This window comes from Apiospora phragmitis (genome assembly GCF_038363925.1).
Source record: "Apiospora phragmitis strain CBS 135458 chromosome Unknown utg000006l:1.0-5683423.0:1.0-5690449.0, whole genome shotgun sequence".
Taxonomy (NCBI): domain Eukaryota; kingdom Fungi; phylum Ascomycota; class Sordariomycetes; order Amphisphaeriales; family Apiosporaceae; genus Apiospora; species Apiospora phragmitis.
In genome coordinates, this window is record NW_027117404.1 from 1,192,289 (window position 1) to 1,216,995 (window position 24,707).

The 24,707-nt window shown below is 45.8% G+C and overlaps 4 protein-coding genes across 4 annotated transcripts; 3 read left to right on the forward strand and 1 right to left on the reverse strand.

Annotated features, from left to right (window-relative positions):
* Positions 1-7,542: 7,542 nt before the first annotated feature.
* Positions 7,543-8,379, forward strand: PG994_005654 (uncharacterized protein; the record flags this gene model as incomplete). Its single annotated transcript, XM_066857063.1, has 2 exons — positions 7,543-7,815; positions 7,894-8,379. 2 exons carry the CDS (start codon positions 7,543-7,545, stop codon positions 8,377-8,379), a joined length of 759 nt encoding a protein of 252 aa, XP_066716332.1.
* Positions 8,380-9,280: 901 nt separating this feature from the next.
* On the forward strand, positions 9,281-12,800 carry PG994_005655 (importin beta-4 subunit-like protein; the record flags this gene model as incomplete). Its single annotated transcript, XM_066857064.1, has 3 exons — positions 9,281-9,326; positions 9,418-11,716; positions 11,921-12,800. 3 exons carry the CDS (start codon positions 9,281-9,283, stop codon positions 12,798-12,800), a joined length of 3,225 nt encoding a protein of 1,074 aa, XP_066716333.1.
* A 6,488-nt stretch (positions 12,801-19,288) lies between these two features.
* On the forward strand, positions 19,289-20,402 carry PG994_005656 (covalently-linked cell wall protein; the record flags this gene model as incomplete). The annotated part of the gene is made up of 3 exons (XM_066857065.1): positions 19,289-19,459; positions 19,525-20,240; positions 20,291-20,402. The coding sequence occupies 3 exons, from the start codon at positions 19,289-19,291 to the stop codon at positions 20,400-20,402; spliced, it is 999 nt and encodes a 332-aa protein (XP_066716334.1).
* Positions 20,403-22,146: 1,744 nt separating this feature from the next.
* PG994_005657 (pectate lyase B) lies at positions 22,147-23,383 on the reverse strand (the record flags this gene model as incomplete). Its single annotated transcript, XM_066857066.1, has 4 exons — positions 22,147-22,429; positions 22,538-22,925; positions 22,994-23,163; positions 23,232-23,383. 4 exons carry the CDS (start codon positions 23,381-23,383, stop codon positions 22,147-22,149), a joined length of 993 nt encoding a protein of 330 aa, XP_066716335.1.
* Positions 23,384-24,707: the final 1,324 nt, after the last annotated feature.

Here is a 24,707-nt window from a genome sequence, read left to right on the forward strand (position 1 = left end):
TAAAACTTAATATATTTATTAAAATATCGAATTTAATTTTTACTTTTTTAATTTATAATTTAACCGTTTTTAATAATTATAATTACTTAATCTTTTAATAATAAACTATTTTTATATTAAAAAAAGAAGCATATTTTCCGGGTAAATATAATATACGGAAAAATAGCGTAACCGTATAAACTAACGCTTTAAATAATTATAATTTATTCTTAATTCTTTTATTAAATTACCTTAAATTTCTCGTATTAATTAAAGGTTATAACGATTATTTCGAATAAGATTTAACTTATAAAAAAGCCGGTCTCGTTAAAGTTATTAATATCCTTTTTTTAAATCTTATATTTATTAATTATATTTCGTACGAAAATAAATTACGCGCGATACGCGTCGGGATTTTAATAAAAGACTCTTTAATAACCGATTTTTTAATTAAAACGCGTTTAAAGGTTTAATTATTATTATATAAAGTTCGAAGCTTAATTAACGCCGACACGTCCCGTGTCGTATTAATAAAGTAATCGATTCGCTATATCTTTTATACCGCTAAGCCGAGGAAGAAACGATCGCGAATTTAAATTAATTATATATCTTATAATCGCCCTTTCTTTTAGACTCGTTAACTTTCGAGATTTCGTAAAGATTTCGCGTCTTATAAAGAGACCGAGCCGTCGGTTACGGAGGGTTATATGAGGGACTTTATATATTAGAGCTGCACGTCGGAGATTTAATTTTAGGTTATTTTAAAACGCTTAAAGAGCTAGAAGCATTTACTTCTCTTTTTAAGTACCGACTATATTATATTATAAAGGAAATTAAGTATAAAGGTTATTTAAATAAAATATAGCGAAAGTGTTTAATTTATTTACATATTTAATTTACTTATAAGGTATATTATCTTTTATATAACTTTACGTTACCGGTATCGCAGTAGTATTTCACGACGAGATATATAATCGCTAATATAAAAGCTTATAAATTTCGAAAAGTAATTAATTATATAATATATAATTAATTTAAATTCGCGATCGTTTCCGCCTCGAATAAATAATATTAAAGATATAACGAATCGATTATTTTATTAACGCGTCGGTATTAATTAAGCTTTTAGTTTTATATAATAAAAATTAAACTTCTAGACGTGTTTTAATTAAAAAATCAATTATTAAAAAGTCTTTTATAAAAATCCCGACGCGTATCCCGCGTAATTTATTTTTATATGAAATATAACTTATAAATATAAAAATTAAAAAGAGGCTATTTATAATTTTAATAAAACCGGCTTTTTTATAAGTTAAATCTCGTCCGAAATAATCGTAACTACTTCTAATCGATACGAAAAATTTAAAAAAGTTTAATAAAAAAACTAAGAATAAATTATAATTATTTAAAGCGTTAAATTATATAATTACGCTATCCCTTTATATATTATATTTATTTAAAAACGTGCCTATTTTTTTAATATAAAAATAATTTATTATTAAAGAATTAAGTAATTATAATTATTAAAAACGGCTAAATTATAAGCGAAAAAAGCGAGGACTAAATTTAATATTTCGATAAGTATACGAAATCTCGTATAAAAAGTATGTATTATTTATTAATTTTTAACGGTTATAAAAGCTATTATTTAATAATTTTTAAGCTTTATTATAAAAAGAACTCGATTATTATACTTTATAATTTTTATTTATTTATTATATAAATTTTAATCTTTTAATATTAATTATTTTTATATATTAAAAAGGTTATATAAAAAAGAAATCGAGGGTTTTATATGAGCGTATATTATTTATATTTTAAAAGAGGACTTTTTATTAATATTTTTAAAAACGTTTTAAGCGATTTTTATTATTTTAAATAATTAAAAAAGGTTTTAAAAAATAAGATTTATATCGTATAATCTAGAATATATTATTTTATAATTAAATATAAAACTATATATATTAACGCTTTTAACGACCTTTTTTAATTTATTTATATTTTAAGAATTAACAACTTTAAATAATTTAATTAAAACTTAATTTTAAACCGAATACGTAAAAAATCGAATCGCGTAATATTAAAATAACTTTTAAATATTAATTAAATTATAAAAAAATAACGTAAATTATATACCGGCTCGTTTTTAAAAAAACAAAGTTATTATATTATAAAAAATAAATAAGATGCTTAGCCGGCGCCGCCGTACGAAGAAAACGGCTATAAAATAAAGGATCACTTCGTATATAAGCTAAAAAAAACTTATAGTTTTAAGGGGATATTAATAAATAGTTATAAAACGAATCGCGAAAGAGGAGTAGTTGTACGAGGACTTTTAAGACGCGCTTATAACGCTATAGAATTAACGGAGAGCCCGGGTATAATGTTCGTACTTATTAGAATAATATAAAAGCGTTTAACGAAAACGATTTTAAGTAATTTTAATTAATTTAAGCGTAATAGTTAAATAAATTTATATTTTACTATACGAGGTCTTAAACAGTGTGTAATTAAATTATAGACTACGTTAAGCTAAAAACTAATATAATTTATTATAGTATTTATATTACTAATATTATTAAGTATAAAATACTTAACTTTATTATAAATATTATACGTATTAATAACTTTAATTCTAGCTTTATTAATATTTTTCTTAAAATAATAAGCGATAACTTTTAAAAGTTTAAAAATAATTTTTCGAGGTTAATTAATTAACGCGTTATAAAAGAAGTACGTAAAACTATATATATTTATTTTATTAAGAACACGCTATTTATTAAAAATAAAATACACTTATTTAAGCGCGCCGCGTAACACTCGAATAATAGTCTATTAATAATATTTAAATTCGAAAATAATACCTGCTCGTATAGTATTTCGGTGTTACCATCGGCGGGTTAGTCCCCCGCGGGGCAGCACTTAAGGCGTAGAATTAAATAAAAATGACCGTCTAGTCATTTTCGAAGCTTTAATTTTATAGCGTAGTAATTAATTTAAACGTACTGTAGTATTCGGCTTATTAAAACTTAATATACTTTTATTTAAAAGGTTAAGTATATATAAATAACGTAGAGTTCTTTAAGCTTAACGTACCCTATAAGCGAGCTGTGTATATAAGCGAGCTACGTATTTTTAATTAATTTTCTTATAATTAACTTTATATTAACTTTTCTCCTTTAATAAGTATAGAATAAAAAAATAAAAAAAAGGTTTAACTTAACGCTTTAAGCGTTTTAAAATAACTAGAAATTAAGTATATAAAAAGCTGTAGCGATATATTATATCCTAGAGTCGACGTTACGTAGCCGACGACGCGAAATTCGATCACGATCCGAAATCTCTATAAACTCTCGAAAGCTTTTTAATTTTAAAAAGGAATTAACTATTCGATATATTATTAATTTAAATACGCGATCGTTTTTTCCCCGGCTAAGTAATATAGAAGATATAGCGAATTAATTACTTAGTTTACGCGACGCGAGACGCGTCGGCGTTAATTAAGCCTTTAATTTTATACGATAATAATTAGACCTCCGAACGCGTTTTAATTAAAGAATCGATTATTAAAGAGTTTTTTACGAAGATTTTAACGCGTATCGCGCGTAGTTTATTTTCGTACGGAATATAATTAATAAATATAAAAAAAGGATATATATAATTTTAACGAGACCGGGTTTTTTATAAATTATATCTTATTCGAAATAGTTATAACTACCTTCGATTAACGCGGAAAACCTAGGGTAATATAGTAAAGGAATTAAGAATAAGTTATAATTATTTAAGGCGTTAGATTAAACGGTTACGCCATCCCTTCGTATATTATTTTTACCGGGAAAACACACTTCTCTTTTTAATATAAAAATAGCCTATTACCGAAGGACTAGGTAATTATAATTATTAAAAATAATTAAATTACGAATAAAAAAAGCGAGGACTAAATTCGATACTTTAATTAATATATTAGGTCTTATATAAAAGGTTATTATCGCTTCTTAGTCTTAAACGGCTATAAAAATTACTACTCGATAGCTTTTAAGCTTTATTACGAGGAGAACTCGATTATTATACTTTATATACTTTTTTATTCGTTATATAAGTTCTAGCTTTTTAATATCGGCTGTTTTTATATATTAAAAAAGGCGTATAAAAAAGAAATTAAAGGTTTTATACGGGCGTATATTACTTATATCTTTAAGGAGGACTTTCTACTAACGTTTTTAAAAGCGTTCTAAGCGACTTTTATCGTTTCGAATATATAAAAAAGCTTCCGAGGGATAGGACTCGTCCCGTATAATCCGGAATATATTATTTTATAATTAAATATAAAGCTACGTATTTTAATACTTCCGGGGACGTTTTTCGGCCTATTTATCCCTTTAGAATTAAAAACTTTAAATAACTCGATTAAAGCTTAATTTTAAACCGAATACGTTTAAAACCGTATCGTATAATATTAAAATAACTCTTTAACGTTTATTTTAATTAGTTTTAATTAAATTATAAAAGTTATAACGTAAATTATATATTAAGTTATTTTTTTTAAAAAGTAAGAACGCGACACTTTTAAAAGTAAATAAGATATTTAGCCGGCGCCGCCGTATAAAAAAAACGACTATAAAATAGAGGATCACTTCGTATATAAGTTAAAAAAGACTTATAATTTTAAAGAGACGTTAATAAATAGTTATAAAACAAATCGCGGAGGAGGAGGAATTATACGAGGACGTTTAGAACACGCTTATAACGCTATAAAATCTGCGGAAAGCCCGGGTATAATACGCGTACTTATTAGAATAATATAGAAACCTTTAAAGATAATAATTATTAATATATTTAATTAGTTCTAAGCGTTATAATTGAGTTAATTTATAACTTATAAGGCTTAATAATAGAAAATACGCAGCTCGCTTATATACGTAGCTCGTTTATAGGGTACGTTAATTTAATTAAAAAATAAAGAGGTATTAATAATTTATTAAAATTATTAAAAGTGTTATTAATTAAGTTTTATATAAGCGACTAAATTTTAATAATAGTTATTAACGTTAATATTATATTTAATCTCTTCTCTTAACTTTTTTTTTATTAATAAACGCGATAATATAATACTTTTTAAAAAAAGAACTTATTATATTTTATAAGTTTTAATTAATAACGGCCTTAAGTTATAACGTTTAATTAATAATAGAAATCTTATAGATTTAATATCTTTTATTATTAAATTAAAAGTTAAATTAAAACTTTTAAACTTAAGCTTTGCGCGGCTTAATCGTGATCGTTGAGATTTAATTAAAGTATTTATTAAAAAACGTTTACATCTATAATTTAATTAACCTAATAGTAGTAAAGTATAATAAGAATAATAATATTTATTATAATATTATATTTTAATAAAGGGCAGCTTTTAATTTAACTTACCGGTTAATATAAAATAATAACATTAAAAATTATTATATTACATAGCTAAATTTAAAAAAAAAGCCTTACATTAACCTAATATACTTAAACCACTAGGTGGCTCACCAAGGCAATCTCTTGGTTAATTAGTGTAATATACCAAAAGGCTCTTGGTTAGTGGCTCACCAAGGCTGCATGGTTGGTTGGTTGCCAATCATGGTGGTTTCGGTTGGTGCATTGATAGCCTTGTCCCCAGATAATGGCTTGCAATGCATCCTGATGTATTACATTAACCCCAATTCATTGGAATAAACATGGTAATTAGACATCTCACCTTTTGGTATGAAGTTTCACATGATCTCATTCCCGTAGCTCCCCTCCCACTATCCTTCGCATCAAAATCCTGTTAGAAACCGGATACTCTGCTAAAATTCGGGGAACCCAAAATGCCTAGGAAAGAAGTTGTAAGAGGAAAGTTTCATATAATAACAACCACGTGACAGGGTGGTTTCGAAAGATCGTCCGCAGTGATTCCAGTATTCTGCCTCAAGTTCCTCGACTGCTCTACGTTAAGACTTTGATGGGGGTAAATAAGGATGAAGAGGATTATGAGAGCAAAGGCTTTGACAAGCCCACTCAAGAACGGCTTGGCAGGCTGGGAGAACAGTTGTATCTCTGAGCTGTCTGTGTTAGAACCATAGGGTCTCTCGTATTTTACGTCCTGAGGGGACGTTCTTTTGTTCCAGCTTGATACCATCCTGATAATGTTAATAGCTACGCCTTTTCCATGACTGAAAGGATGACAAGATGACATGGTACCTGTCACCAAGTTAATATAATAATATGCAAACGGGTATCACTAATCGGCCGATAAGTAAACACATCAAAGCTCACAGCATTCAATAACAAAGGTATTCGGAAAGAATTCATTACGGGAGAAAAGATGCCCAAACTCAGGAGATATACAGATCCACTTCGAGCTTCAGTCTATGTTCATAGGATTAGATACGGTATACACATATGCCTATATAGGAAACAATGCCATACCCCATCAAGCTCGAGACGACATACAAGCGCACTAATGGTATGCCTTTTATTTCGTTTGATAAGTCAATGAGGTAAGGCATAGAAATCTACATAATGTTGCTACACCCCTAGTGAGGGCGACGCGGCCGAATGACGGCACCCGGTTTTTGATGTTGTATTTTCAGGAGGTGGCCGACGCGAACTCTCCAATAAACATTGACATCACCATTGCGGGTATTAATGAGGGCAAATCTGCCGGTCAGTGGATGTTCTCTACTGTTGCGTGTACGCGGATAGTCGTTATGGGTTCTGCAAGCAGGCGCTCTGTGCGTGTTTGCGTGTATGTTTGTCGGCAACATTCTGTCCAGACCCGACCATGCTGAGGTTTGAGTGCCCGTCTTGGTAATACACGTCTTATCAATAGGGAGTGTCAGCAATCACATCCATTTGGAATATCCGATAATCCTCGTGCACCAAATGCCAACGCACATGCTTGACCGACATTTTGTCAACACGGACACCGCTTGGATTTATCAGTTGTGGTTGAATACCACATCATGTCCTTCTTCCAAAGTCTTCTCGCAAAAGGTGTATCTCTACGCCTCTGCGGCCGTAAGTGTCGACTTCGGGAAGCCGATTCAGTAGTATTGGCTGATTGAGACGGAGACGCTGCCGCATGCCGGGTCAAACGACTTCTTGAGCTACGCTTGGCGATGCGCACGCACGACTTCGGGTACGTCACAATCAACAATCCCTAGCCCTGTAGAGGCGAACGAACCGCCAGGGGAGTACGCCTTGATTGCCCTTGCTCTGCATCGCGTTGCACTGCTTTACCGCGAGCATCGGACAAGGTGGATCATGAGCCGCTTATCAAACTAGCTAGAACAATTGCCATTCGTGTCGAGGTCAGCGGTCTCTTACTGGTTCGGCAGTTTGCTAGCTTGGAATATTGTGTCAGTTTCGCCTATGCGGTCATCCGCTGGCTGCGTATGTTGTTGTACGAGCCCGCTTGGGAAAATGATACTAAAGGAGACCAGGTAGCCAACTGGACTGGATGATCTCCGAACAGCTGCTCTTCTTACGATTGAAGCCCCTTTTAAACACTTACTTGGAAATCAGAAAGCTTCAAAGCTCATCATGAACAACCCGCCTCCCTCGCCGGCCCCTGAGCCTCGCGATGGCACGAGGCCAGTGGCAAAGCTGGGTATCAACAAGCTGAGGCGCAAGCTGGGGGGTCGGTGGATACATCCACAGACCAGCTTTTACTTACAAGCCCTCTTCGACGGCCTGCTTTTTGTGATTATTGGCGGCGTGCTTTATGAAGCGGTTGTGGCCATCCGTCTCGCAACACCACGCACATCGGTTGGCGCATCCACTTCATTCTTCCAGCTACTAGCACAGAGCTCCTGGGTATGTATGCATGTCTACTTGAAGGGTTAGGATCGTTTCGACGAGTTGAGAATACCACACTGACACCCCGTTATCCAGGTGGCTACGGTTTTCGGAGTGGCAACCGGCTTCTCGATCGGCAGTTTCTACGACGCGTTGAGGCGCTGGAAGCTGGAGGAGGTGGCCGAACATGAAGCCAGCGATCCCGAACAAGCTACTGCGACTCCGGCGCCGCGCCGCATCCGCAAGTACGTCACTCTCGGCCGGCTCAGAATGCCCTACTGGTTATACATGACTTCGACTGTGATACTTGCGTTGGCTCTCCCAGCTTTCGCTAGTGTTACCGTTCGCGAGATATGGTCTTGCTGGGCGAAGTCCCGAGGACATCCCGGCATAACGGTTCGCGATTTCCAGGATTCGATGACTTCATTTGTGGGAGCGATCCTGTTCTGTTTGATTGATGTGGTAGCCATAGTGGCAAGGTTGGTCATCGTTATGAGATATCTCCCACGTCTAGAACCGACAAGTCCAGACAACGTTGAGGAGAAATGGGAGACGGCTGACACGGCACCAAGGTCAGCTTGAAACCTTGGGACACTCACGACAGGCAGGGAGTGCGCATCTCGGCAGACTGCTTTCAGAGTCTAGTAAGGCTCATGCTTCCCTTTTCTAAACATACCTACATACAACACAGTACCCGATTTGGGGGACATATGGGTTCCAATGGAGCGTTTAGCCAAGTTGGGGGTAGCGGCTTGAACCATTTGGCAAAATATCTTCCCCCCTGTGTCACATTCCACGTCAAGGAGGGTTACCCTTGCTTCCCTTACGTTGTTGGGATATTTATTCCATGGTTTGCTTCTTCTTACATTTGCACGTTGGGAGAATGGGCAGTTAATTGGGTGGCGGTTGGGACTCCGAGTAGCTGAGCTAGTCGTACCTTTTGCTACTGATTGATAAGATGACAGGTCATGATTTGGAAATCCATTGATACTTTATGAATATCATCAAGATTGAAGTTGCTGTTTTGGAGTATGTGCCAGAGGGGGAAAAAACATGTGCTAGCTAAGGACTGCATGTTCACACGCATTTACCCCTCCAGGGGAAAAAAAACCAGCCCAATGAACCCCTCATTCCAGCGCTGAAGCAAGAGCGAAGTGGGGGAGGCTCAGGCGCTAACTCTGACAATGCAATCTTATCGGACAGCAAGACCCTGTGAAATTTTTATCAGCACTCCGCACTAGAACCCCGACCAAGGGAATTTTTCGATTTTTTTTATTTTCTTGCCTTCTCTTCCACTTTCGCTCCTGTCGTTGGTCAGCAGATTGGGCAGGCACCATTTTAATATTTCTTGCGAGGCCCAGTCCCAAGTGAGTTTCTCGGTGGTGACTCTGTTTTCCCTCTTCTACCTCCATTCCTTCCTTCCTTTCTTTTCTTCTGTTTGTTCAGACTAGACTCGTGTGTTTTCATAGAGTCTGTTGCGAAGATGGATCAACAGAAGCTCGTTGAGCTGCTGCAGGCCTGCCAGATTCGTAAGTACCACCCTGACTATTTCCATCACTCCTGCCATCGCTTTGCGGTCGGTCATGTAGTCTTCGCGGGCTAACAGTTCTCTTTTTGCAGCCGACACGGTCAAGGTCAAGGCAGCTACGGCAGAGCTGAAAAAGAACTTCTACCCTCACCCCGAGTCGCTTCTTGGCCTCCTCCACGTCCTTGTCTCTCACCCGGAGGACACGGTGCGACAGCTCTCCGCCGTCCAGTCCCTGCGCCTGGTCCCCAAGCACTGGGCCAAGATTGATGGTGCCCAGAAGACGAGCGTGCGCAATGAGCTAGTTCAGGCCGTCCTGCGCGAACAGAACAGTAAGGTGCGCCATGCCGGCTCTCGTGTCATTGCCGCCATCGCTTGCATCGATTTCGAGTCCAAGGAGTGGGCCGATCTCCTTCCTGCCGTCCTGCAGCTGACCACCTCCGACAATGTCGCCCACCGCGAGGTTGGCTCCTACATCGTCTTCAGCTTGCTCGAGGCTGATCCCACCTTCTTCTCCGATCACCTGCCTAAGATGTTTGAGTTGTTCGCCAAGACGATCAGGGATCCCGAGAGCCGCGATGTTCGCGTGAACACCATGCTTTCTATCAGCTCCATCCTCCTCCTGATCCACGCCGACGAGGACGAGGCATCGGTTGCCACTATCCAGGAATTCATTCCTGCTATGGTTGACGTCCTCAAGGATGCGGTCGAGCACAAGGATGACGAGCGCACCCGCCAGGCCTTCGAAGTCTTCCAGTCTTTCCTGGGCTACGAGTCCGCATTGATCTCCAAGTACTTCAAGGATCTTGTTCACTTCATGCTTGAGCTTTCCGCCAATAAGAACGCCGATGAGGATGTCCGTGTTCAGGCCCTCGCCTTCCTTACCCAGTGCGTCCGCTACCGCCGCATGAAGATCCAAGGAATTCCCGACATGGGCTCTCAACTCACTAAGACGGCCATGACAATCATGGGAGAGCTTGAGGATGACGACGATGAGGATGACATGAACGCTGCCCGATCAGCTCTGGTAATGATCGACCAACTGTCAACCGATCTTCCTCCCGCCAAGTTGTCGTTCCCCCTCTTGGACGAGTTCCCCAAGTATGCCAGCTCCGAAAACCCCGGTCACCGCCGAGCTGCCATCCTTGCCCTTGGCACTGCTGCCGAGGGAGCGCCTGACTTCGTCGCGACTCAGCTCGAGGGCCTCATGCCTGCCATCATCCACCTCCTCAACGACCCTAACAGATCTGTCCGCTACGATGCTCTTGTTAGTCTGATGCGTATGGGCGAGGACCTGGCCGAGACTATGAAGGCTCACCATGACGCAATCATGACCGCTTTGGTTAAGAACCTCGAGGCTGCTTCGGAGGATGAGAATGACGAGAGAAATGTTGAGATTATCCGATCTGTTCTCGGCTCTATTGACACCATGTCTGAGGGTCTTGGTGGTGAGGTCATGAACAAGTACGCCCAAGGCCTCATCGGTCGCGTTGGCCGGTTCCTGAACCACCAGGATGTCAAGATCAAGTCGGCTGCTGCTGGAGCCATTGGTGCGATTGCTCAGTCCATTGAGGCTGGTTTCAAGCCATATCTCCAGGAGACCATGCAGGCAATGTCCCAGTACGTTACTCTTGAGGAGGGTGAGGATGAGCTGCAGCTCCGAAGCTCTGTCTGTGATGCCATGGGCCGTATCGCCGTCGGTGTTGGTGCTGAAGACTTCAAGCCCTTCGTTATTCCCCTTCTCGGAGCCAGCGAGAAGGCTCTCACCATTGGCAATGCTCGTCTCAAGGAGACTACTTTCATTCTCTGGAGCCAGCTTGCTAGAGTCTACGAGGGTGATCTTGGTGATTCTCTGCAGGGCATCTTCAAGGGTCTCTTCGACAGCATTGAGCTTGACGAGGAGGCTCTCGACTTTGACGGTGACGACATCGAAGGCTTGATCGATGGCCAAATTACCTCTGAAGGTGGCAGGATCAAGGTCAAGTCAGCTGATGAAGGCGACGACGACGAGGATGATATGGAAGACGATGAAGATGATGATGAAGACTGGGATGACCTCATCGGTGTCTCAGCCGCCGCCATGGAGAAGGAGGTTGCTATCGAGGTTCTGGGCGATGTCATTTCTCAGTCCAAGGAACGCAGCGCCCCTTACATTGAGAAGGCAGTCGAGATCATCACACCTCTCATCGAGCACACATATGAAGGCTGCCGTAAGGCCGCTGTTTCTACCCTTTGGCGAACATACGCTTGTGTATGGCAGGTCATGGAGGAGCAGACCGGCCAGAAGTGGCAACCTGGTCTGCCCTTGAAGACTGCCCCTGCGGCTCAAATCGCTAAGCTTGGCGAGGTCGTCAGCGCCGGAACTTTGAGCATCTGGCAGGATGAGTCTGACCGGTAAGTTTGACCCTATGATTTCAACACTTGTTTACATCCTTTTGCACGGCTTTACATGATGAGTACTTTACGTTACACCCAGCTCACTCATACGCATATCGCGGTTGCTGAGAACACGTTACTATCTACTACTGATTCTAAGCCTTTCATTTATTGGATCTATCTGTCATTCTTTGTTTGTACATCGTTGCTAATTGAATGAAGGGATGTTGTGACCGAGATCAACCGCAACGTGGCTGCTGTGATCCGAACCTGCGGACCGGCCATCCTCGCCCAGAAGGACATGATGGAGCAAACCATCACTGTCTTGGGTACCATCATCACCCGATCCCACCCTTGCCAGCAGGATCTTGGTGACGAGGAAGAGGACCAGAACGTCGAGGGTGGATCTGAGTGGGACTGGCTCGTTGTCGATACCGCCCTGGACGTCGTGATTGGTCTGGCGGCTGCTTTGGGCACTCAGTTCGCTGAGGTCTGGAAGATCTTCGACAAGCCTGTCATGAGACTCGTCAGCTCGCAAGAGTCCATTGAACGCTCCACTGCTGTCGGCGTTATTGCCGAGGTGACAATGCACATGGGCAACGGGGTGTCTCCCTACACTGGAGCCCTCCTGCGCCCTCTGTTGCACCGCTTGTCGGATGAAGACAAGGAGGCCAAGTCCAACGCTGCCTACGCCCTTGGTATGCTCGTCTACCAGTCAACCGACAGCAACACATACCTGCCGGCTTACGGTGAGATCATGACCAAGCTGGAACCTCTTCTGCAGATCAGTGAGAGCAGATTACAAGACAACGCCACGGGATGCATCTGCCGCATGATCCTCGCACACCCCGACAAGGTGCCGCTGAATGATGTGCTCCCCGTTCTTGTTGGCCTTCTGCCTCTGAAGGAGGACTACGAGGAGAACAAGCCTGTTTACGAGTGCATTGCCAAGCTTTACGAGATGCAAAACCCCAAGATTCTGGAGCTGACCCCACAACTTATGCCTATCTTCGAGCAGGTCCTTAGCCCGCCTGAGGAACAGCTCACGCCCGAAGTTAGACAGGGAGTCCAGAACCTTGTGCAGTTGATTCGCGGCTCTTAGATGCCGTGGATAAAGAAATGACGGCGAAACCTGAGGCGCATGTACGCATGCGGCGATGACGGTACGATGACATGACCGAATATCTGGGATGAGACATGACGTTGAACACATAGGAAAGGGGAAAGGACTTTGGTCTCGGTGGTTATCCCAAGGAATGGGTGGCAAGGCCCGAGGTGCACATAAACTGGATGATTCCCCCTACGTAGATAGACTGCGTTGTTTTGATTTACTTTGTTCAGATGCCCAATACAGCTCTACCACTGAACGGCCTCCTATCTGGCTTATTCAGTATAACTGCATTTCCTTCTTCATCTTCTATGGTGATATCTCCGTATCTGATTCTATGATGGCGGGTTGGAGCCAAAGTATACGACGACAATGATGCACAGTACCATACATTTGGGGGTGTACGGGCCAGAGGCTGAGAGCAGATTGTAAGCACGGCAATGGCAATGCGGGAGTATGAGATAATGGTTCGTCGCAAGGGACACCCTTCTTTCCTTTGCATACGCACAGGGACCTGCTCATTCTCACCCAAAGCCGGAGGAATTTAGTCAACACGTCAAGGGTCCTCCAGGATCTTTTGAATGTGTAAACTACATATTGTGTTACCTAGCTACCTAAGTATTTTACATGTAATCACGGGGTATCCGTTAGGCGCGCCGAATCCTTCAGATTCAGTAGAACAGCAGGATTCACGCTGCCAATTTTAGCATCACGGACCCAATTGTTTACACTGGGTTGTTGGCTTCTCTGCTTACCAGGCCCCTTTGATCACTGCAAGTCCGCTGCTTAGTCGTGCAGCTTACTCACCTAGGTGTGGCGTTTTGGAGGATTCATTGCTTGGGGGGTTGCTGCTGGCTCACGATGGCCTTGGCCGCTGGGCGCCCGAATGGCTGGGACAAAGTACGTCAGGCATTCTACAATAAGTAGGGATGAGCATGACAATAACAGTATCTCAAGCATACGATTACAGGCATGATGACTGAAACGAAGCGTTGCACGCGGCTATCTTCTTGCCATCAACGTTCGTTAAGTAGGGAGCTTCACGAAAGACTCCGTGCGACGTTGCTGCGAGTATGCCCATGATGCAACCAGATTAGGCGAGACATGCAGGCTGCAAGCAGGAGGCAGGAGAGAGAGTAAGAGAGCTGTGTGGGCGAGAAGGACATTGATTGGCCGAGGCTCATTGCCCAGCCTCCCCTTACCTCGTTGATCGTTGATAGTTTTGCTGTGCACGGATGTGTGATACACAGACTACAGATGGCAGGCGACAAGGAACAAGGAAGTGGTCAGCTGGTCATGCACATATGTACGTACTGATTACTTACTACATACATGTGATATGAATCGGTGAAGGAGTTTATTGTTGCTGGATCTGCCGCCGGAAGGACCATCTTGCGAAGATCTGAACCCACTGCACGCAGCCGTTGCCCGGTCGCGGGTGGTTATGATGTCTTTGAGAACTGGCTCTCGGGAAACATGACGTTGATATTGGCTCTGTGGAGTGGGCTGGCTGACGACGGACGATAAGCTGCCCAGGTACCAGGCTCCCCCCGAGTCCCATAAACGGGGCCCACGATGGCCTCTAGTATCTATCTAGTATCTAACTAGTGGTCAGCTAGCCAGGGCACGTAACACACGGCCGGTATCAGCCCGGCCAATTGACAGACGGAGCTGGGTGGCCTGGGCTTGGGCAAAGGCTGATCCGATCAAGATACGGACACACCGCCGAGCGCCGTGGTTTCAAATCCTTGGGCGCCTTTTCGGAAGCTGATGAACGCTGGTTGCATTTGTTGATGCAGGCCCCAATTATCATAATAATGACAGCAAAGGATGTGCGTGCCTGACTGAACCTAAGCCTCTCCCTCAGGTTGACGGACCGGCCACCCAGCATTTTCTTTTCATGAATCATTTTAGCGCAATGCAGCATGGTAGAGAGTTCCCCGTCGCTTGGCTTGCATGCGAAAAGTTTCAGAGTTGGACCGAAGGCCTGGGCCCGAACGGGAAGGTAAAAAACAACGAGCTGACGAGTCAGCTTGGGGCGGCTCGGAGTGAACAATACTAGCGCCGAGTGTGTGCGCAACGAGATTGGTTTTTCATCTATCCCGGGATCGAGGCTCATCCCGTTCTTGTTACCCAGACTCGGTAAGCGCCTCGAGTCTATTCATTTTCAATACACTGTGGTTCGAATCTCCCAACAGCAAGAAACCCCTGATTAGGTAAACCAAAGTACGACATCTACGAGATTGGCATGCGCAACCCCAAACAGAGGAACACAGCCGAGATATCAATGGCACCTTGACTATAACAGTTGTCCAGTAGTGGGAGACACCGTTAGACAAGGGGAGCGCCGTTAGGATTAGGTGCTCAAGATATGTCCGGCTTCTCAGTAGCCGGCAGCGAGCTAAGATAGCTCCGCGACTTTTAAGGTTCGTACGCGCTTGAAGCAGCAGCACTGCCAGAACGCGCCATCACCTAGTAGCAGTAAATGGTAATGACGGCACTGCCAAGAACGTCACCTCGTGAAAATCTGGTGAGCTAGAAATATATGCTTGAGATATGCTTGAGAAGCAGTCGGGTAGCGCTACAGAGAGCTTGTCAGTTGATGAGAAACAAGCGGTTTTTTCTCTCTCCCTCTCTTCCTGTTCCTGTAGTTCTGGGCGGGCAGAGAAAGGTTATGGAATCCGGCTGAAAAGAAATGCGACCCATATCCCATCTCAACAAGGATATTGAGGATTATGGTCACGTCGGTCCGATATTTGTTTGAAAGAAGATGGTGTGCACTTCCCTGTCAGCGACAGCCTGTCGAGTACCCGAGCACTTTATTACCTCCGATATTAACGTTGCCACAGACAGCCTCTGCTAGCTGAGACATCTGTAATAAATTCTGTGATAAATTTGAGTATTTCCGAGAAACCATTGATGATTTGGTTTACCATTGACACTCACTTCGATTGGGACGATGAAGGCCTAAGGCCCATCCGGGTTTCCTCGCAAACATGTCCATGTCCGCCTTAGGTACCCTCCAGCGAGAGAGCGCTTCCGGCTAAAGATTTCACACGCAGACTGCAGACGGCAGGATGTGAGGCAAATGCAAAGTGGTATCGACCAAGTCGGGTTAGGAGGCCGGACCGGCCTGGCGCATTTGCATGTGCATTACGTGAAAGCCCCTAACTTCCTGCAGCTCCTTCGCAGACGAGGCCCTCTGATTGGCAGGAATCAGTCCAGTACGCGTAAAGAGGCGCCTTTTTGAACCACACTTCAATGACATGTCATGTCGCCGCTGAACACATGGTCCCTTCTCCGTGACCCCGGAAATGAGGCTGGTGATGTTGCGATCAAAGGATGGAGTGCTAACCTATGGCACTTGGTGATGGATAATGTCGATGCGCGTCTTCAGACCGTGCACTCTGAATAGAATACTTGAAGACATGCCTGTTACGTCAATGGTAGATAGCCCTATGTAGGAGTCAGTGGCTTCTTCAGAACCGTGCCCAGAATGGGGCCGATAAACATATTGTGGCCCATAACCCGCTCTGCCCGCTCTCTCCAGTCCATCAGATGTTTATCGGCAGTCGGCCATAAATGGCGCTGTGGGCTTGGTGGGTCAACTATTCTCGATCAACATTCCGTGGGTTGCATCCAAGAGCACATCCCCCAGCTTGGGAAATAGCGATTGGCATTTAATCGGTGTGCAAAACGGGGCCAAGACGACGAAGATGAAGACATTCACAGCACATTCTTCCTTGTCGGCCTCGCTTGGTATTTGCTGATAGACAGAGCTTCTTGCGAATAGGGGAAATGCTGTTCTCGGGCGAGCCGTGGAGGCAAATTGCAGAGCCAAGCGCCCAGCTTATTAAGCGAAGCGAGCAGCGACAGCCGAAGCAGAATGGTTCCCCGTGTTCGCTTGCCATGGATAGCCCCGTACGTATCATGGATAAATCGAAAGAGGAGGGCACTATGGGGCCAGGGCAGGGCCATAACAACCAGTCAAGCGGCAAGGTATTGATTGAATAGTTCTGTGCTCGTCCGAAACGGGCTTGCGTCCATGGGGGCTCAGGCGGTAACATGGCGAGGCCGCAGGAAAAGACTCGTACAGGAAAAACAAACCGGATGTCTCACAGTATGGCTTTTTACAGAGATTGCGTTAGACAAATGCGAGATGCAGTTGCTGCGCGTAGGCAGGTAGCAGCAGCATTGGCCGGCCACCGAGCAACATAAGGAATGAGAGAGTTGATTGGTTTCGTCCCAAGAAACCTGCAGGCCAATGTCAACGATATCCTTTGGCATTTCTTCATCCGAGCAGTCGTCCGAGGACCGGCCAGTGTGAACAAGAGATGGCAGGTTGCGCTGGACGGAGCTTCTGCTCAATTGTCATGATAATGCTTGGCTGCTAGGGGCTTGCTCAGCAGCCGGGTTTGGTTAGGTACGATCCAATGGGGACAAGGATCGCCGAGCAATTTGAGGCGGGGCCATCCAGGCGCGCCCCTCCCGAGCTAACCGAACCCCAGACTGCCAGACTGTCAGATTCAATGCCAGACTTTCTTTCTGCCCAGCGCATGTCAGCGCCAGGGGTGGGACGGACCAGAAGACGGCCTCAAAATGCCAAATGCCAGCATCCAATAACGGCAACCTTCCTCGTTGTCGGGTCTGCTAGATCCATGGGAACTGCTGACCAGAATAAGCTACGGATCTGCAGAACGGCGGTCTTTGTATGATGTTTTATTGGCCCACGATTTGTGGAGTTCTGTGCTGTCGGTGTTCTTCATTGCTGGTCACCCAGAAGTCACCTACCTATGCTATGCCCGAACCCTATGCAATGCGTGTGTTGGTAACCAGCTGTCACGACTCACAATTGGCTTTTTTTCTCTTTGGTCTACAGCACATGGAACAAACCTCATGCTGACATGGGATGGACCTCAATGATGTGACACGATACCCTCAACATGGTAGACGGGATGAGCTGAGCCATGACTGGTATTTGCTGAGCTCCATGTCTTGGACACAGAATACGCAGCTGAGGGTATGTCACGAGCACAACAGGCTCGGAAAGGGCCTTATGTTTTGTTTCAATCTTAAACAGGACGTGAGAATTTGGACCGGATAACTAGGTACCAAGCATCCATACTATGAACCCGCCTCTTGGCCAAGCCACATGGCGGCGCCCTTGTTGCTTGTGGATGTGGATGGGACGATGGACAACAAGCTCAAGCCATTTGGAAACCCAAGAAAATAAAGAAAAGCCCCAACCGTGCTGGGAATGCCACAGCCGTGGTAGCGACCGTAGCGTGCTATCCGTACACTAGAGTCTGTGTTAGAACCGTGGGCTTTCGTGACAGTAGTCAAAAACTCTAATCGCCAGGCACCCGCTTAGCTGTGGATATGCATCCTCCTTGGTTACACGCCCATCCACAGAGCTGCTATTATCCATTCCACGTCCCCAGGTGGCATCTAACTTCGCTTCGAAGAGGTTGCAGCAGTGCCGTCCTTTGCTCGGCGAGCGATAATAAAGCCATCATCAATCTATTCGAATGCAATACTACCTTTCGTAAAATTAGAAAAGGGTGTAGGCGCATCAAGTCATGCAAGTCCAGCCGGTACAGTATGTATGCCAGAATAGCGAATGGCATGGATATGTACGGGGATATGGGGCCTTCTCACTGCTCAAGTGGATACGGACAGTACCTTGCTTGTGCCGTCTGGGCCGCCTGGGTTGGCCAATGACAGATCGCAACGGCCACCCTTGCGCGTTCTTCCCAACCCCTTGTTCATCAACCCTGGTCGATCCCAAGTCGGCTAGGTATGGGTAGATGCTGATCGTTCTCTGCTAGCATTGTTTCCTTTTTTGGCGAGATGTATGTTATGTACTGTACCTACACTTACATACCCTGTTAGTGGCATGTATGTTGTAACCTACCTTATTAGACCTTCCTTTGTGTGTGTTTTGGGAGGGGAGGAGCAACACACCCAAACTCCCACCCCGGGCGCCTTATTGATACTGTAGACATCTGAGCAAGCAGGCAAGGCATGAAGGCGTGCGGTGTGCGAGGAGTGAGAGCAACAGGACATCCGCCCAGAGAGATCGGCTCCTACCCTCCTTCCTCTCCTGCCCGCTGCCCACACTGTGAGACTTGCTGCACCTGTCATTGGGTCGAGATGAATCACTCCTAGGAAGCTGCTGTTTGTAGTTAAATTCAGACCTTTCCCCCTTCCTTCCTCTCGACGGTCTCCTTCCATTCTTTCTCCTTCCCACCTCCCTCCTAATTTTCGTCACTCACCAAAGAGACGAAGCGAGTCAATAAGTCGTGGTCGAAGCAGAAGAACGTCTGGACCTTTCCTATCTTCATTCGCTATATACTTCTGTCCATTGTTGTCTGTACAAAATATTTCGACAAGTCAGCACTCTTCTTACATTGCTATTATTGTCCATCAGTATTCCATACGATTTCGCTATCCCCGCGTAATATTTCAAGATGAAGACTACAATGGTTGCCACGTCCACCCTCTTGGGCCTCGCCCTCGCCGTGCCTCAGGGTATCACCGAGAAGCTCACCCCGACCGGCTCTGCTCCGGCCGGCTGCACTGGTACCATGGACGGCTCCTTCGAGATCACTGTCGCTAAGATCACGGAGAAGAAGCGCAGCGTCATGCCCGAGGTTCGTACTCCCCAGTCTTGTTGAGCAAACGGGCCGCGGAACAGCAATGCTAACAGTACCTACAGAGACGTGCGGAATGCGGCAAGGGAGGTGTCCTCGTCATGTCCCTCAAGGACGGTACGGCCAAGGATTCTCAGGATCGCATTGGTTACATCGCCTCGAACAACCAGTTCCAGTTCGACAAGCCCGCTCAAGCCGGTGCTCTCCTCACCAGCGGCTTCTCCGTTTGCGAGAACAACGTGCTTGCCCTGGGCGACAGCAAGACCTTCTACCGCTGCCTGTCCGGTACCTTCTACAACCTGTACAACAAGAACTGGGCCGAGCAATGCGAACCCGTTTCGATCATCGCTCTGCCTTGCGGCTCCAAGGACACTGCGCCTGAACTCCCTGACGGTCAGATTGTCGGAACCACTGTTGTCCAGACCACCATTGTCACCGCCTTGAGCGATGGTCAGCCCCAGGTTATCACCACCAAAGTTCCCATCCCCATGTGCCAGATTGGCGATGGTCAGGTCCAGGTTCACACCACCCCTTGTGCCTCTGTGACCTCGGCGCCCACCACCAAGGCCACGCCCACTGCACCTGTCAGTCAGATCAGTGATGGTCAGATCCAGGTTCCTCCCCCCAACACTGCCGCGCCCCCGCCACCTGCGGCTCCTACTACTGGAACCGCCCCTGCTGGCCCCGCGCCCCGGCAACGACTGCGTACCCTACCGCTCCTGCCCCTTCAGCCCCGTCAGCCCCTTCAGGCCCTGCGGCCCCGACTAGCGGCAACTCTACGGTACCCTCGACCCCATCGAGCCCTAATGTTCCTAGCCAGCCTTCGCCCAGCTCTCCTGCTGGGACCCCGTCGGCCCCCCCTGCCAGCGGGTCGAGCAAGATGGCTGCCGGCTCGATTGGTGCTCTCATTGTCGGCATGGTGGCCGCAATTGTCTCTCTTTAAATTCTCTGTTTCTTGATTTGAGCAGGGGCGGTGAAAGTCACTGCACTAATAACGATTCACTAATGGGTTGTATGTGGACAAGACGTGATGGAAAAAGGTTAATAATGTTCTGGGACTGAAAGCTGCCGGGCGCCGCTCAGAAATGGCTTGACACTCTACTGGCTTGAGGTCAGCGTCCCCGAAGCCCGCCATCGCGCGGTTTCTTGGAGATCAGCTGAGCAAAAAAGGAAGCGCTTGAAGTGAGTGATGATGCATGGCTGGCATTGGTGGTGGAGGTAATTGAGCATTCGCGGAGATGCAAGCGCAATACATAGTGCATAAACGAACATGATCAATACATGACATCCCCATTGGCATTTGCTCGCTCATCGTCGTCTTCGATATGCAACTGACAACTGTACCCAAGTGACTTCATCTCGGGCGTCTTGGGTTCGTGCAGGACGTCGTGCTATGTACAACTCAGGTAGTGCTACGTACGACGTAGATCTGCGTCCCTATTGATCGTACTCGTCCCATCACGTCTAGCTAGCGAACCTTTTAACTTACTCTACGACTAGTCGTACATGTTTGAGCGTGCATGCATACAGGCCAGTCTGTGCGATGACAGCAACTGCCATGCTAACCTCCTTACCGCCACTTGCCCAACTGCCGATCGGAGTGGCTTGAAAATTCTTGTTTATTATCCCCATTCTCCGCAACCGAGCAGCGAGCTACCATGGTCCATGTTTTCGAGGTTCGAAGACAGAAACCTGATTGATGTTGATTTGCATGCTCTTAGTTGGATCGTTTTATACTTATGAAGCGGCCATATATGTAGGCCTGCATATTCTCGTCAAGATATGTAGTCATGCGTGCATGCATGCGGGGGTGATGACGCGCCAGCAGATCCGAGCTCGGCTGCCGCGGGTATGTATGTACAGTAGTTTTGATCCCGACACGCTGCATACAGATTCGGGCTATGCAATGTGTCATCATTTCTTACCTAATTATGCAAATATGCTTGATACTATTGGTAAGTGGTGATTGGCATAAGGAGGGTTGATATAGATATGAGAGCTGGCTACATATATAAGGTGGCGGCGATGCATATGTGTTGTTGGTGGGGAGGCTATTGGCACACCCACCGCCACTTGTATGTATCTTTCCATGCTCGTGGCTGGCCGGTACGAGGGGGGCCATTGAGGAGGAGCAGGCTGGCCTGTTTAATGATATTGCTAAGTCATCCCTTATCACAGTGAGTATTGCACAGTGTTGCGTGCTTGGAGATCTGCCGGCGTCCTTTTGGTCCAGAATGAAGACCAATTCTCCCGTTGTAATGAGGGCTCAGCGGTTAAGTACGGTACCGCTGGCTTGAGTACCATGCTTAGCAAAGAGCAGCGTTGATAATGATTGGCTATCTTGCGTAAGTCGTCTTAAGAGAAACTTGGTATGGGCCTCTCGGGCTGCTCCTGGTCACCGCTATAGAGGGTGGACAATACGACGCCTCCGAAACGAAAGACAGCATCGAAAACGGCGAGAAGCATGAACCAACCACCAGATAAGGTGTGTATAAAAACAGCAGCCTATAGGAGAAGGTATGTACGTCCTTTTAAACTATATACCGAGAGAAGTAAAAGATTCGGCTCATCCCCGACCCCCTTTTTCAGAAACTCGCTTTGCCAGTTGAAGGGGTGGAGATCCCAGTATTCGTAGAGGTGTGCGCATGCATACTCATGAACCTGGAAAACGTTTCGCCTGCATCTGCTTAGAACGAGAGCTTCTGTCCCGCATTGGCCATGACCGAGGACTTGACGCTGCCGGAGCCGAGCTTGGCGTAGGAGTAGGGGACCGAGCTCAGGGTGCCCTTGGGGGCCGAGTTGGCGCTGCCGCCGAGGCTGACGTCGTCGAGGACGGCGTAGCCGGTGGTGTCGCTGTCGTCGCTGAAGATGGCCTTCTTGTTGGAGTCCTCGAAGACGGAGCTCTCGATCAGGAGCTGGGCGCCCATGCGGGTGTTGATGCCGCTCGCGAGCACCTTGTTGTAGTAGTTGCTGGTTTCCCACGGGGGTCAGCATCGTTGGTCTGATCTGATATACATGCATGCATGCCAACATGTGGCCTGTGTTTATACAACCTAGGATGGATGGATGGAAACTCACTTGAAGATGTGGCCAGTTCCGAAGCGGAACGAGGGAGCACGCGAGTTAATGTTGTACCAGTAGTTGTTGGCATAGGTGACGTGGAGGTGGCCGGTGTCCTCCTTGGAGTTGCTGTCCGAGTGCCCAACGAGGGAGCCCTTCCAGTGGTCGTGCAGGTAGGTGTTGGAGATGGTGACCCACTCGCAGGCGTGGGTGACGTCGATGAGGCCGTCGTAGTAGTCCTTGTCGTGGTCCATGTCGTTGGAGACGTCGACGTGGTCGACCCAGACGTTCTTGGAGTTCTGGATCGTGAGGATGTCGCCGTTCTCGGCCACGACCTTGGACATCTTCATGTTGCGGACGATCACGTTCGACTGCTTGTTGATGGTGAGTCCGACTCCGGTCATGCCTGAGGTTGATTGTTTGGTTAGTCACTACTACTAGATAAGGGAAGCAAGCGATCGAGAGTTCACTTACTCGAGCCAGATGCGCCGATGATGGACTTATTGGACTTGACGCGGACCTTGGTGTTGCCCGAGATGGAGCCCTTCACGACAATGACCATCTTATCGCTAGACTGGGCAGCAGCCGTGAACTGTGCCAGGCTTGAGACAGTAGTGGTAGTGCCCCCCGTGCCGCCAGTGGTGCTGCATAGAATGGTCAGCAGCCGAGCTTACAACACGTACATGGAACAACGGCTCAAAATACTACTCACCCGCCATTCTGAGTGCAATAGCCGACGGTGCAAGCATCCGTGATACTAGCACGCTTCTCGATGGTTCGCGCGTCCAGAGGGCCGTTCTCGGTAGGTGTGGGGGAAGCGGCAGCAACGCCGAAGATGGCAACGAGAGCAGTGGTGGGCTTCATACCTGAATCAGGAGTGTGCTACTTGAGATGCGAGTATCAGTCTACCATAGATTAAATTGACATTAGATGATTGAACCTCCTCCTTCTTATAGAACCTTCCGTCAGTCCCATGTTGTAGGCATTGCTTGGCGACAAGGCTTGAAGGGTGTTCACCCCATTGCTATGCCCATGAAGACAGGCTCCAATCAAAGCCACAGGAAATGTCCAAGGATAACCAAGGCGATGGTGAAGCACTCATCTCCGTCCGTGTTCTGATAAACTGGACGAAGTGCGTCTTGGTGGTGTAGAATGATTGGTGGAAATTGGGCAAGCAAGGGAAGATTGACGTTGAAGCAAGTCTGTGCTGGCCATCACAGATACCCGTCCTAGCTGTGGGGTAAAAGGAGTGAGGCAAGGCAAGGAAGGGGTATGTAAGGGCCGCGGCAGAGGCGGGCTTATTACCGTACGGACTCCTGCTTGACCCTTGACCAACACCGATCTTTCGATCGTGCGATGATTCCGAAGACGGCTTGGGAGCCTACGACTCCTGGCACCACTACCTAGTGCTTTGTCGGTATCAGTCGATAAGACCAAGTTCATGGGTCGTTACCACACACGTCTAGGAGAGGGAGAGATTCCGCTTCAGGCAAATATGCGCCGAGAAAGAACGATCATGCCATTCGCGACGAAAAACCAGGCCAGGTTAGAAGTGAGTGATGTTGTTCACAACGAATTTTCCCGCCAATAATTAGTAAGACACCCCTTGGCCCCAATTATCGTCAACCTCTAACAGATTCCTCTGCATATCCAGATTGCGATGCGGGGTGGTCCAATGAATGCCGCGGGCACATATTCCCTTCTGAGCCGGCAGTTGTCTTGGCGAAAGCTTGATCCCGCAGACTGACCGATCTGGCAGCTGGCTGGTTTGATAAGCCCACTTTCCATGCGGACGAACTGGCGCCATATGCAGTGACGATCATCCAAGGCGGTTACACGATCGCCGCCGGCCTGGGTCTCCTGTCAGGCGATCGAAACTATTCGTGGAATATGGGTTAGATGTCACATAACCCCAAATGCAAACGGATTCGATTCCGGTATAGAGACTATTGTCTGCGGTCGGTGGTTGACAATTGCTGATTTCATCTTCCCGGTATGCCAGAGTTCTGCAAACAGCCTCCTGCCTATCACGCCGTCGAATCATGTCGCGAGGTCTGAAGACAGATTGGCAGCACCGGGGCTATTCGATCGGAGCGTCTCATCAAGCCAAGAAGCGAGAACATCGAGGGAACCAGGACAATAACCAATTATAGTGCCCTCTGCCGACGGAAAAACTGTTCCTGTGTTT